At 43.8% G+C, this 14,991-nt stretch overlaps 1 protein-coding gene across 1 annotated transcript in view; it reads right to left on the bottom strand.

Moving 5' to 3' along the window:
* ACO1 (aconitase 1) overlaps positions 1 to 14,991 on the bottom strand; it is a 65,422-nt gene that overhangs the window by 10,981 nt on the left and 39,450 nt on the right. The window contains exons 9-17 of the mRNA XM_049624763.1: positions 12,463 to 12,563; positions 11,416 to 11,532; positions 10,127 to 10,286; positions 8,053 to 8,188; positions 6,404 to 6,488; positions 5,472 to 5,628; positions 3,685 to 3,809; positions 1,536 to 1,640; positions 702 to 844 (exon numbers count right to left, since the gene is read on the bottom strand). Of these exons, the coding sequence (XP_049480720.1) occupies positions 702 to 844; positions 1,536 to 1,640; positions 3,685 to 3,809; positions 5,472 to 5,628; positions 6,404 to 6,488; positions 8,053 to 8,188; positions 10,127 to 10,286; positions 11,416 to 11,532; positions 12,463 to 12,563 (1,129 nt within the window). The remainder of the gene's footprint in view (positions 1 to 701; positions 845 to 1,535; positions 1,641 to 3,684; positions 3,810 to 5,471; positions 5,629 to 6,403; positions 6,489 to 8,052; positions 8,189 to 10,126; positions 10,287 to 11,415; positions 11,533 to 12,462; positions 12,564 to 14,991) is intronic.

Here is a 14,991-nt window from a genome sequence, read left to right as displayed (position 1 = left end):
AAAAGAAAGAAAGGAAAGAGAAAGGGAAGGGCAAGAGAAAGGGAAAGAAAGGGAAGGGGAAGGGCAAGGGAAAGGAAAGAGAAAGGGAAAAGAAAGCAAAGGGAAGGGCAAGGAAAGGGAAGGAAGAAGAAGGTGCTGGATTTTGTTCTTCAGATCAGCCCTGGGCTTCATCCCTGAAGAAGCTGATTCAGGAGGTGCAGAGAGGAACCGGAATTTTTATCTCCCCAGATGATTCTTATGGAAAGTCAGATCTGGGAACGACTCCAATTACTATCGGTGTTATCAGGTGACAAGAGATAATACTGGCATAATAGCTGTTAAAATCAGTCTAGACTGAAGGATTGGCAAATGGATGTGTCAGCCACTGTTCTCAGAAATTCCTCCTCTCAACCAGGACCTGGCTACGCACCTCAGGTGACATCCCTGCCGAGTGCGACACAGGCGGAGAGCAAAGCCCATACCCTCACGGCAGCCAAGCTGGGGCGGGAACGACAGCTGGGTCTCATGGGGACATTAGAAGGAAGGTCCCCTCCCTTGCTGATGGAATCTCCCAAGGAAGCTTGGAAGCAGCAAACAGAAAGGGTGACTGTTTTTCAAGCCTCAGCGTTCAGAGAAAACCAGACTCTGATTCAAAAGAGAAATACTGGCTTCATTCATTCCATTTCTGTCTTTTAGTCTTTTTTTCCCTCACTCACACTTACCCTCTGTTAGTTAAGTAGCGAGCAGCGGGGCTGTTTCTTGCAATATTTCCAGCCGGAGAAATGTGGTCAGTTGTTACCGAATCCCCCAAATTTAACAGCACATATGCATCCACTATAGACTTAGGCGGCTGGATATCTGAAGTCTAGCAAAGCATACAGCAAGTCAGTGTTGGCCCAGGTTTGCTCCAACAAGTCACCAAGGGAGTCTCAACGGTCACAGCAATGGTCTGTGGACCTGAACTAGGGGTCCTAGTTTTGTCAGGGGTACTTAGAAAAGTAAGGTGAATTTACTCAGAACACTCACATCCCACCCTTGAAGGGAGGCAAAGTTGGGCACTATTCTGTCAAAACCAACAGGGATGCAGCCATAGGTGGCATTCTTTGTGTCCACATCCACGGAGCTCAGAAGCTGAGGACACGAGAATCCCGACTTCTCCTCCCACCCTCTCCCCACCCAGGGGGTCACAGGCTCCTGGTTCATCAGTTGTAGAGAAGATCTCCCTTGATTTCTGAGTATAAGGTTTAAATAGAACAGGCCTGGGGATGTCTTCCCGGAACAGTCAGTTCCGCAGACTTTTCTGAGTCTACGTCCAGGTGGCACTGGAGCCCCAGGGTGTCTCTAACAGCCACACAGAAGCCCCAGACACAGAAGCTGTAGGCTCACTAGAGCCAAATATCCCAGCTTCTCAAGATTCTCCCAGCATCATCCGTTCGGCTTTGTACAGGTTTCAATGGAATGGGTGGACAAAGCAAGGGCACAGGGTAATAAAGTAGACTTTATAAGGAAACCATTTGGAAAACTGATTTTGTTAAACATTAAAAAAAAAGCCATACCAGGTTTTCAAAGAACGGTGGTGACTTAATGTACGTTGATTTGGGATTCCAGCAATATAGCTTATCCGAGGGGGCTGCTAAGGCATTCCAGCTTTCATTCACAGTCTTTAAAAAAATACAAAAAGATAAAAGAAAGAAAAGCAAATCGAATCACATTCCATTCTAAGGAATATTTATTTAACATGTAAGCAAAAAATGAATGTTCTAAGAGTATAATAAAAACCATCCTTAGCATAACACTGAGTACACCAAGTGAAATACATCAGAGAAAGATAAATACCATGGTTTCACTTGTACGTGGCACCTAAAAAACAAATCAAATGAACAAACCAACAGAAAAAGCAGAAGCAGACTGATACACACAGAGAAATAACTGATGGTTGCCGGAGGGGAGGGGAGGTGAAAGGATGGGCAGAAAGGGGTGAAAGGGGTTGGGGGGTATAGGCTCCAAGTCATGGAATGCATGAGCCATGGGGATGAAAGGCACAGCACGGGGAACATAGTCAGTGGTATCGTAACAGTGATGAACGGGGATGCAGGGTAGCTACACTTGTGGTGAGCAATGAGATGTACGGGGCCTGAAACTAACGTAATTGTGTGTCAATTCCACTTCGATACAACAAACCCCAAAACAGTTCTTATTCCAGCCATACAAAAGAGTTCCTTTATACTAAGACAATGTCATGGCAAATAACTTAAAAATACATATGCACTGTGACAGGAAGCCCCTAAGACGGCTCCAAGGACTTGCCCCCACCTTTCTGGCATTCACACCCTTAAGCCATCCCCTCCTGCTGAGTGTGGGCTGAACCTAGTGACTAATTTCCAAGATTGGGTTATAAAGAGACTCGGCCTTCTGTCTCTCTCTCCCTTTCTTGCTTGCTCTGATGGAAGTCAGTACCATGCTGTGAACTGTGAAGAGACCCACCGGCAAGGCAATGAGGGTGGCCTCCAGCTAACTGTAGGCAGGGACCTGAGGCCCTCAGCCCAACAGCCTGTGAGGCACATTATCCTCCCACAACCATGTGAGTGGCCTTAGAAGGGGGTCTTCCCCCAGCTGAGCCTTCAGATGAGCTCAGCCCCAGATGACACCTTGGCTGGAGCCTTGTGAAGGCAGAGGCACTCGGCTAAGCCACACTTGGATTTCTGATCCACAGAAACTGTAAGATAATAAATGCTGTTTTAACCCACTAAGTTTTAGGATAAATTGTTGGGCAGCAACAGAAAACTAATCCATATACAAAGTATTAACTTAAGAAGCAATAATTCAGACTGTACCAAAGGGGAAATTATTTACTCTCTGAAAATTTGGGGAAGTGGACATCCAGGTCACATGGACACTGGATAGCAAATGACAGCTGCTATGCATTAAAATCAACTTGAATGTCTCCACAGGGTCATTACCTCAGCCTTTGGAGAAATGCGTTCAACCCAACGCCCAACAAACTTGCTCATAACCACTTCCCAATGTGCAACTCGTGGGAGGGCACGGTGCGTGAATATGACCCCCCATTTGACCCTTCTCCCCAGACAGTCTGCTCTGTTATTTCAAACCCAAGCCCCAGTCAGCACTCCCTAAGGCACCCAACCATAGAAAGCAGAGAAAGAATAACATCCAAGGGTCTCCGAAAACGATACTGAGCCCCACACATTTTCTCCCTGTTTGTAAACTGCACAAAAAGTTTTATTTATTTCAGTAGTTTGGTAGTTTGGGGCTTTTTACTGAATGGGTTTAAAAAATTTTTTTAAGCATCCAAATAATTCTGAGGGTGCATTACACCTCTACCTCAGTGACAAACTCTAGTAGACATCACGGATCCTCAACCACAGTTGACACAATACCCAGGGTGTCTGAGGAGGGGGTGGGTTCGGGCAAGCTGGCTAGGAATCACACACAACCTAAGGCCTCTCTTCCCGAGGCTACTGCCAAAGCTGGGGCCTTGAGCAAATCTGGGAACATCTGGGGAGTGTGCGGTTTTGTAAAAATGTGAGTCTCAGGAGAAACGACTGAGAACCACTCCCCTGGTTATCTTTAGAAGTAAATGTTACTCTCCATAGCTTCCACCCCATCAGCCTCAAGGTCTGCAGAGAGGCCACAAAGGAACGGCTTTCCCCTAAACGTGTAGGGGCAGGGTGGGGGGGACCTCACCTCTATTTTCTGGTAGACCTCCTTAAACATCCCAGGGATTACGTACTGACGCTCCACGGCCTGGATCTCGTCTCTGGTTGGCCAGATGTCTTTCAGAAATACCTGTTGTCCCTTTGCATTTACTCCTGGGGGAAAAAAAGTTTATTAGAGAAAAACTGAATTTAATACCCCATTTTCATTATCACATACAGTCAAATCCCGTTCTCCGTGGTAGCAATATTCTGTAAAATCCATGCAAACACTGAGTAGTGAAGACTCAGTCGCTGCCCCCAGGGGATGCGGGTTAGGCCCCTGAGGGCCTCGAGCCTAACGTTTTCGGCAACGATCAATACATAATCTTGCTTTACATGTGCTTCTGCTTAAAGACACCCTATCTAATATATTTTGTTGATGCGTTTACACTGAAGTCACAGCCAGCAACACGATAACTCCTGCCTGAACTAAGTCTACCTCCCACGAGGCACACCCCAGCCTTCTCGGGCTTACGTATACTAGACAGCACTTCGGCACTACGCTTGGGGACTATTTTTAAAAGTGCAATCACCAAAACCACAAAAATGTGGGAAAACACGGCACTACACAGAGCATGAACAGGATACTTGCTGACAGTAGGAGTGCTGAAACAAGAAGGTGGAACCCTGCCTAGTTTGGATGCAGCTGAGAACACGCTCGTTGAGTGACTCAAAGCTGTCACCCCTCTGTGCGTGTCTGCAAATGACCTTGGAGGTAAGGTGAGTATTGATTTGGGGGTTAAAATACATTTTGGTGAATAAGCAAATCTGCAATATCAAATCTACCATATAATGAGGATCAATTATAGCTCTAGTTTTGATTTCCAAAAAGTTAATTTAAGGGGCACTGTTTTCACATTATTTAATCTACTCAGAACAGATTGGGGAAGGCACAGCAAAACCACCAGAGGAAAGGAAACACAGCATCATTTGTCCGAATTTGGGGAAGGTGAACTGTGTGAGATGTGTTTCCACAGAGTATATGTTAATACAGTGCCTATCGTTAGATAAAAGCAGGAGCTAGAAAGAGAAGAACTAGGGAAGAAGCCAGAATAGCATGCTCTCTATGCCTTTTTGTATTTCTTTCCTTTTAAAATTTTTGTTTTATTTTTTATTTTTTTAAATTATTTTTTAATGTTATGTTTTTTGAGAGACAGAGTGCGAGCAGGGGAGGGGCAGAGAGAAAGGGAGACACCGAATCTGAAGCAGGCTCCAGGCTTCCAGCTGTCAGCACAGAGCCCGACAGGGGCTTAACCTCACGAATTGCGAGATCATGACTTGAGCCGAAGTCGGATGCTCAACTGACTGAGCCACCCAGGAGCCCTTTTTTTTTTTTTTTTAAGTTTTATTTATCTATTTATTTTGAGAGGTAGACAGAGAGAGAGAGTGAATGAGCAGAAGAAGGGCAGAGAGAGAGACGGAGAGAGAGAAAATCCTAAGCAGGCTCTGCAGTGTTAGCATGGAGCCCGTGTGTAACTCATGAACCTGAGATCTTGACCTGAGCCAAAATCAAAAGTTGGCTGCTTAACCAACTGAGCCACCCAGGTGCCCCTTATTTCTTTCCTTTTGTTATCTCTGTCCTTCAGTTAATTCTTGTGTATTTCAGGTAGGTCTTCCCTGTGTGTGAGGGAATAAAGAAAAGACTCCTTCTCATCTTTGTTAGTTCTTTGCCTCATTAATTATTAATGAAAGCAGTTATTTTCCTCCAATAAGATTTTCAGATTCACTGGGAAAAAAACCAAACAAACAAATGTAACCACACAAACGAAATCTTACCCAGTGGCTCTTTCTCAAAGTTGATCCTGATGGTCCCAGCAATTGCATATGCTATCACTAAGGGCGGAGAGGCTAAGTAGTTGGCCCGGGTATTGGGGTGGACTCGACCTTCAAAATTCCTGTTCCCAGATAGTACTCCAACAGCTACAAGGTCTCCCTGTGTCCGGCAAGAGAAAAATCAGTTCACGCAGAGAAGAGGTTGCCTGGACTTTTTGTCTCAGACCACCTGCTAAAGTTTCCCATCAATGGAGGAGGCTCCTTAAACCCTTCTTTCACTTGGTCCCCTGGGTGCGGGGAAAAGAACATGCACGGCTGTCCCTGGGGAGACACTCTGGGTCAAAAGACACAGAGAGACATGGTTTCTGTCATGAGAAACTCCCAGGTCAGTCAGAAGGCAGCATCCTGGTTACTTTGCCGCCTGGGGCCTGAGAACAGGAGGGAAAGTCTGTAACAGCTGAAAGCTCAAGGAAGCCACACTGACCTATGTTTGCAAAGCAAACCAAATAGTGTTTCTCAAAGCTACAGAATTTACAGAACAAAAATCAAACCAATGCAACTTAGTTTTGATTTGTTTGCATGGAGCCCTGACTCCGAGCCAGTTTTCAGATTACCAGGAACACACAGTTCTGGAGCTGTCTGCAGTCAACACCAGCACCGACCGGGCACTTGTGTGCCGGCACCACTCAAAGTCTGGCATGTCCATTATCACCTCCGTGCTCGCAGCACGTACTATTATCATCTTCAATTTACGGCTGAGAAATGTGCCGCACAAGGTAGACAGCTGGTAAGGCTGGCTTGCCCCCGAAGACCGTACGTGCAACGGCATCCATTCCCTGCTTCCCCGGACCTTCCTGAGACGACCGGCATTTTGGTTGCACATCTTATGAAAGGAGACAACAACTCTGAAGCCCCACAGGCTCCTCTGCACTTACCTGGGTGATGGCGTCTACCACAGCTTCGGGTAAGGGCCCACTATTGCCAATGCAGGTCATGCAACCGTAGCCGACCACATCAAACCTAGGTGCCGGGAGAGAAGCACGGGTGCGCAATGATTCTCAGCAAGCCTCTCTGCCGATGACAGGTCTAGAGACTACTGATTTAAGGAGAACAGCAGCACATGGAGTAAGTTTAGCACTGTCTCTAGAAAGCTTTCATTCTCAGGAGCATTTTATTTACAAAAAAAATTTTTTTTAACGTTTATTTATTTTTGAGACAGGGAGAGACAGCATGAATGGGGGAGGGTCAGAGAGAGAGGGAGACACAGAATGTGAAGCAGGCTCCAGGCTCTGAGCTGTCAGCACAGAGCTTGATGCGGGGCTTGAACTTACGGACCGCGAGATCATGACCTGAGCCGAAGTCGGATGGTTAACCGACTGAGCCACCCAGGCGCCCCTCTCAGGAGCATTTTAAAGGTGTTTTTGTTTTTGTTTTAATCTTAAGCACAATCTAACCCCCCAACACGGGGCTCGAACATGACCCCAAGATTAAGAGTCAACATGCGACTGACCAACCAGGTAGAGCGTTTTAATATACTATTCATCCATTCGAGATCATTGAATTAAAGTCTTTTTTGAGGGGCTCCTGGGGGGCTCAGTTGGTCGAGCATCTGACTCTTGATTTCAGCTCAGGTCACACGATCTCACAGTTTATGGCATCATGCCCCATGTTAGGCTCTGTGCTGACATCACAGAGCTTCCTCGGGATTCCTTGTTGCTCTCTGTCTCCCCGCCCCCTGCTTGCTCTTTCTCTCTCTCTCAAATAAAACTAAAATAAAATAAATTCTTTTTCGAGTAAATTGTAAAAAGGAGTTCAACTAAATGATCTAGACTTTTTTTAAAAAAATGTTTATTTGTTTTTGAGAGAGAGAGAGAGAGAGAGACAGAGAGACAGAGCATGAGTGGGGGAGGGGCAGAGAGAGAGGGAGACACACAATCTGAAGCAGGCTCCAGGCTCTGAGCTGTCAGCACAGACCCTGACATGGGGTTCAAAACCATGAACCATGAGAGAATGATCTAGATTTTTTAAAAGTTGAAATCACATATGCCATTTAATTTCTGTATTTACTACTCTGTATAATCCCAAGGACTTTGACTTTAATGAGATACATGGATAAAATCTTTCTCATCCAAATTAGGAACAGTGGGCAAACTGGAGGAATTGTATTTGGTAACAAATGACTAGTTTACACCAAGGAATTAAAACATTTTTAGTCCTGGTAAGTAAGTATTTTCATACCTAAGGGCAGTCTCTCAGGTGCAGAGCCAATGTTAGCCCACAGCATACCTCTGTCAATTGAGAAATGGCAGCCTCTCCTCTAGAAGGATGCAGTGTCATAGCAAAGCCACAGGCTTGATTTCAGTCCTGCTTTGCCCTTATAGGCACCCTTGTATGATGAACAACCAGCACAAGTGTCCACACGAGGGCCCTACTCTGTTGGAATGTAAGGGCTGAAGTCTACTCACCTTCTGACAAGACTAATTAGATACCATCAGATAGGCTGACGTGTTACAAGGTGACACCGTAAGATACATGTGGAACAAAATACAACAAAAGCAATGTGTAAAAGAAAATTCTTCCTCACCCAAGCTGTGACAGGTAAGGCATGACACCACTTTCTCTCAGGTAGTAGGTGACCACACCGCTTCCAGGAGACAGGCTAGTTTTGATGTAAGGCTTCACATGCAGGCCGGCATTCACAGCTTTCTTTGCTAACAATCCTGTGAAATAGTGAACACCAACATTGGGTAGGGTGGCCACCTAGCCTAGCTGCCAGGGACAGTTCAGCAAGGAGACTGGTCCTTCCGTCTGCATTTCCTGCCACCGCCTGACAAAGCCCCATTCATGGTGCTTTCTAGTTCTGCTGCCTAGCAGAAATCAAAAGCTCACTGGCCCAAAGTCATTTACACGTATGCAGTAAACTCAAAATTAGTCATGAAAACGAAGAAAGAGATGGGCTTTTTTTTTTTTTTTTTTTTAAAGAAGTAAACTTAAAAATGTTCAGGAATATATTACAGAATAAGTTTTTAACTTTTGGAGGGAAAGCAATCCTTCTAATTACGTTTTATTTGGATGAAAATTATAATTGGAAGGGCCCTTTTTAAAGGGATATGAATTGTGTACTGGTAGGTGAGGAATACAGTCTAGAGTAAAAATCTAGTCCTCAGATTTTTTTTTTTAAAGCAGAAAATCACTAGCTCTAGGCCCCTGGATTTTTGGCAAGTAACAGAGACCATTACTGGGGCACTGGGTGCTCTCTTAGGAACATCTCATAGAATTTGTAAACAAATGAGGAGTGGGGGTCAAAAGACACAAAAAGCTACAGACAAGCTGGTGACTTGTCTTAAGGAAATTTGTTCGATCCAGACAACAAAGGCTTAGGTGTCCAGAGAAGAATTCTTGGACAAAGGTTTTCCTTATGTACTTGTGCACTTTAAAAAGAAAGAACTCTGTGATGACCTTGGTCTTTGGACACAACAGGAACTCTTGGGAATGATAAAAAACAACTGGAAACTAAAGAGCTTTCCTTTTAAAAAAAAAAAAAAAAGTTTTATTATTTTTAAAAATTTACATCCAAATTAGTTAGCATATAGTGCAACAATGATTTCAGGAGTGCAACAATGATTTCAACTCCTCCAGTAACCCTGAGTTTGTTCTCCGTATTTATGAGTCTCTTCTGTTTTGTCCCCCTCCTTGTTTTTATATTATTTTTGCTTCCCTTCCCTTATGTTCATCTGTTTTGTCTCTTAAAGTCCTCATATGAGTGAAGTCATATGATATTTGTCTTTCTCTAATTTCACTTAGCATAATACCCTCCAGTTCCATCCACGTAGTCGCAAATGGCAAGACTTCATTTTTTGATTGCTGAGTAATACTCCATTGTGTATATAAACCGTATCTTCTTTATCCATTCATCCATCAGTGGACATTTGGGCTCTTTCCATACTTTGGCTATTGTTGAGAGTGCTGCTATAAACATTGGGGTGCATGTGTCCCCTCGAAACAGCACACCTGTATCCCTTGGACAAATACCTAATAGTGCAATTGCTGGGTCGTAGGGTAGTTCTATTTTTAGTTTTCTGAGGAACCTCCATACTGTTTTCCAGAGTGGCTGCACCAGCTTGCATTCCCACTAAAGAGCCTTCTATTAATTAAACTCTGTATGTCAATATTAACTGCTTAACCAGAATTGCCTAAAAGACCAGGAAGTTTTATCAACCAGTGCCCTGTGCCCTTAGTCAGATGCACCTGACAGCACTTCAAAGACAGACGAAGTCTACTGTATGAAAAGGCCCAATAGGGGTTTTACAGAGAATAGTCTGTGATATTGATATGAAAACAGGTTTTGTTTTTGTTTTTCCTTCTAGAATCTAACACAAGATTCTAAGCTTTACCAAAAATTCATCTTTTTTTTTTTTTTGGCTTTCTTCTACTTATTTTCTGTGTTAATCCTAAAGACTAGTATGCATTATGTATTCTACTTTAAATACTTGGCTTTGGACACTAGTTACTGTGTAAACACTTTTGGGCCAATAAATCTCTGCCTTGGTAAAAGACAATGTTTGGACATGTAGAACTGTTAAGCCCCTGGGTCGTGTCTTGAAAGATTTCCACCCACACGTCCACAGGACCATGGGGACCAATTCAAATGCACTCACCTGCCCCCAACATCACCGATGGATTACTGGTGTTTGTGCAGCTAGTAATGGCAGCAATGACCACGGAACCATGAGTGAGGGTGAATTCACTATTATTATATATAAATGTCTTATGGTCATTATGATGGTCCAGAGCAACCTGGAATCCTTTAAACCCTTGCTATGGGGAGAGAGAGAGAGAAAAAAAAAAAAAAGAAGTTCTAAGTTTCCATCATATTAGAATCAGTGGCCTTGGTTCCTATCCATTAAACTCTACAATAATGTCATTGAGTTAATCAGACGAACTTGAAACTAAATTTGTAGCTTTAGCATTTCCATTTTTGAGATGAGAAGGAAGTAAATATTAATAGGACTTCAAAGTAGATCAAGATTCAGAAATTATGACTGCCTTTTATAAATATTTAAAAACAATAAAGAGAACTTTAATTTTTCTCTAGCATTTCAGAGTTCACTAGCTGACATACTTATGTTTTGTTAAAAATTGCTTTTAAAATTATGGTTACCAAAGTATTTCTTTTTCTTCTAAAGTGAGAACTTTTCACTGTGTGTATATATATATACATTTTGGTCAGATTCAACTAATCATGATCAATAAGGCAAATAAAGTACAGCTGAACATTTGGTTTAATGCTGGTGGCTCAAGGATAAAACCCACCACATACCGTAATCATCATGTGGGGAGATGTTCATTGAAAATCTGCATACAAGATGTTATGCTGGGTACTTTGTGGGATACAAAGGTGATTCTGACACAAATCCTATACTCAAAACATACAGTCCAACAAGGGACATCCAATAAGGGAAATGTAAAGGACCAGCAATGTAGGTTTAAGAACATGGATGCCATCTCAGACCAAGTGCCAGAAGTTCAAATGATGACTTTCTGCTATGGGATGTGAGGCCATGCTATGGAGGGGCTGATAGATTAGGACATGCACAGAGGGTGAAGACGGATGCAGGTGGGTGGAGGCAGGGCATGAACAAGAAGTAAAATGGCCAGAAAAGCTTGGGCAAGTCGAGTAGACAGTGTCGTGAGAGTCATATGAAAAGCAGATATGCTTTTAAAAAGGCGGGATGAGTTGTGTTCACAGGTGGTCAAGTGCTCTTAGGAAGTTGTGTGGCTCTTGGCTAATGGGAGAGGCACTGAGGACTTCAGGATGGAGAAGGAACGCCCTCAGAGTCAGGCTTCAGGAAGCTTCCTCATTAGAGGGTGAAAAGCAGCATGGGCACTAAGAGATCGGGCACGGGGCAGGGTTGGGGAGACGTCCACCTGCCTTCCCAGACCCTACCTTGGCTCCAAGGCAGCTCTCAAAGTCCTTTTTCATGTCCGTCACAGCGACTTTGTCCTGAGGCCTTTTTGGTCCACTGCAGCAAGGCACGACTGTTCTCAAGTTCAATTCTACAACCTGTCCACCCAAAAGAGAAGGGACTCAGGCGCGGACGCTGTACCTCAGAGAAAACACTCCGGTTGTGTCAATTTATAACACCACAGCTACAAAACCAAACAAACTAAACCACCACATTCATAAGCAAGGAGTCAATGTTCTTTTTAATACTTAAAGAATGAGTTTCCGAAGATCAAGATGGACACGTAAGTGGTACGGGACAGGCGGGAAGACTTATCACCTCTCAGGATGACCAGGGTGGGCGCTGTAGCTGCTGGCTGGTGTCTTTTATGCATCCACCTTTCCAAAGCAGCTCCTACACTCTTTTTAAGGCTTAGCTTAGTTTGAGATGGGTTTATTCTAAAATGATACATACACCATTGTGCTTTTTGCTAAAATGAATTGGTAGGATGTGGCCACTCAGTCATCAATGCCAGGAAATGGGCCTTGGTCTAAGTGCATATTTCCTTCTCTCAGTGTACTATGAAACAAAACCAGGGGCCTGTATCCAGGTTACCCTCCGGGCTTTCTTGAAAAGAAAAATTGGGAATCGGTTTGCACCTGAGAAAATGAATGAAGAAAATGAATGGATAAATCAGAACTAATTGCTACACTTGACCTCCATTTCTTTTCCATCTATAATAACAATGAGCTTAGCTTTTAAACAGCCTTACTCCCTCTGGCAAAGGCCTTCTTCAAAGGTTTTCCACCTTAGAGGAGTAAATGGGTAGGTCAGAAAGGGGGCGCACACTCAGCCTAATGGAAGAAGTTATTTTATGTTTACAATTCCTTATCTCTTTTATTTTTTTCAGCCTTTTAACATGTTCTTCTGTGATGACTTGGCAGTGACTAATATCCTACAAGTACACCTCCTAAGAAAAAAACACACACGACTGAAATCACAGGCTCAAGGAAGAGGAAACACACACTTGGTGAAAGGTGCTCTCATACCTGGGCAAACTCTGGGTCTTGAGAGAGGTTACTCAAATCCCGAAACATTCCTACAGCTTGAAGATACTTTTTCATTTGCTTTACTTTTTCTTCATCACGACCTAAGTGGGCATTTTAAGAAATAACAAGTAACAGGTGTTAATATTTCCTGGTGAAACTAAAGCCTCCGCCAGCAATTAGAGAAGTCAGGTGCAACACACACACACACACACACACACACACACACACACACCCAAAAGCTTTGCTTCGATTTCAACATTCAGTCTAACGTTTTGACTCTCTGGGTTATGCTGCTGTTTATCAGGGGCCATGAACTGATCTGGACTATGTGCTGAAGAAGATTCTAGTCCTATCTGTAAGTACTCTCCTCTCTTTGGTCACTGTCCTTCATTCAGAGGACCTAAGGCTCAGTTAACTGTTAAAGCACACCGAAGCCTCTGCCTTCAAGTGACCAGACTCAGCACTCCACATTATTCTTGTGAAAATAGCAATCCTCTCAAGCTGCCACCAGCTCTGAGCACTTCGCGTCTGCCCAGCACTATGTGCTAAACATTTTAAATGTATCATCTCCATCTCTAATGAGACAAGTTCTAGATAAGGAAATAGTGGCTCAAGACTCCAAAGTCCCAAGTCTTAACTCCTAATGGAATATGACCCTCAATGCTCGGCTGTATCTTTTTTTCTTTTCTTTTTTTTTTAACATTTTATTTTCAAGTAATCTCTACACCCAACACGGGGCTCCAACTTACAACCCCGAGATCAAGAGTCACATGCTCTACCGATGAGCCAGCCAGGTGCCTCTCTGCTGTTTTATCTAGATCCTGACTGTAGATGACAATATTCACGGAGCAATACCCAATGGGCACACATTCCACTCATTTCTCTGACAGTTAAGTAAGACTGTTTGAGAGCTTGATTCTTGGACCATGACAGATGAGCCTGTTTATTTGCCTGTTTGTTTTAGCTGGATTGTAAAAGTTACCCGCTTTCAGCCTGGACCTCTTAAAAGATGGCTGAGCTTCATTAATGTATGTATCTATCACGTTTGGTACAACCCAGCCATCCTCTTCCGAAGATGCACAGAAGAAAATTCTCTTAGCTTTCAGCGTGAGAAAGGGCTCTACTTCTCTGAAGCAGTATGTTTGTTTCAATGCACTAGATGTGGCAAATTTGGTGCCAGATCACTAAGCAGCTTGGTGGCCACCTCTACAGCCACAGAAATGAATCTGATCTCTGGGTGTATTTTGCAGCTTTCCCCTCTTTTTCCTCCCCGTCAACCCTCCCCTTCTCTCGGTCAATTCCCTCAACCATTTCTTCTGTTCTTTTATTTCTACCTCTTTTTCACTTCAACTTTTTGGGGAGTAAGGGAGATCTCAATCAATTTCAATACGGTTATATGTAATAAAAACATTTTAAAAAGACCACTTTTTATCACAATATTAACTACTTCCAGAGGGTTTTCCTCAGGACAATCAGGGAGAAGACCTGGATGAAACTTGAAGTCTGTAAACATCTCACAAACCCTCATGATGAGGTGTGTGTGCATTTGCCCCGTCCTTGCGTTTGCCTTTACCTTGACTAGCCTTTACCTTTGATGCCTGCTGTTCCTGATATCTCAAAAGGAACATCAGCCATTAGAACCTTTCAATAGTAAACACTGGATACTGATGAGAAGGCCCAAGTCTGTCTGTTCTTTTCTCCTTAATAACTCAGTTGTAATTTTAAAAGTCATTTGGGGGGTGCCTGGATGGCTCAGTCGGTTAAGGCATCTGACTTCAGCTCAGGTCATGATCTCATGGTTTGTGGGTTCGAACCCTGCATCGGGCTCTGTGCTGACAGCTCAGAGCCTGGAGCCTGCTTCGGATTCTGTGTCTCCTTCTCTCTCTGCCCCTCCCCGGCTCGTGCTCTCTCTGTCTCTCTCAAAAATAAACAAACACTAAAAAATGTTTAAAAAAAAAAAGCCATTTGGAAAACAAAAGGTCCCTTCCACCTCTGCCACACAGGATGAGCCATCAAAAATAAAATTGTTTCATGTGATCTTCTTGCTCAAAATGACCTGGTGGCTTCCTAGAACATTTAGAATTTAAAATAAATTTCTAACTGTCCACTATGGCCTGCAAGCCCCTGTGTGGATCTGGTCCCTGACCTCCCCTCCCATGGCCTTGACCCTGGGCTCCAGCCGCAAAGGCCCCCCCACTCCCTCGGCTGTTATCTGAACACACGGAGACCGTCCCGTCTTGAGTTGCTGTACTTGGGTTCCTCTGTCTGGAAAATGCCTCCTCCACCACTTCCCACTGCTTGTCCCCCACTTAAGCATCTCTTCAAACTGCTTTCAGGAGCCCTGGCTGACCTTCCGATATATAAATTAGCACCCTTCAGCTACTCCAACCACCTCCCCTGCCTTCTTCCTCATTCTCTTATATACATATGTATGCATTTATTTATTTGTTCACGCCTGTCTCCCTCACTGGAATGGAAACTCCACCAGGGCAGAGACATTATGTTGGTCACTGCTGTATCTCTGACACC

The sequence above is a fragment of the Panthera uncia genome, chromosome D4, assembly GCF_023721935.1.
Source record: "Panthera uncia isolate 11264 chromosome D4, Puncia_PCG_1.0, whole genome shotgun sequence".
Lineage (NCBI taxonomy): Eukaryota > Metazoa > Chordata > Mammalia > Carnivora > Felidae > Panthera > Panthera uncia.
Note: the sequence above shows the minus strand (reverse complement) of the source record. Positions and strands in the feature narration are given on the sequence as shown.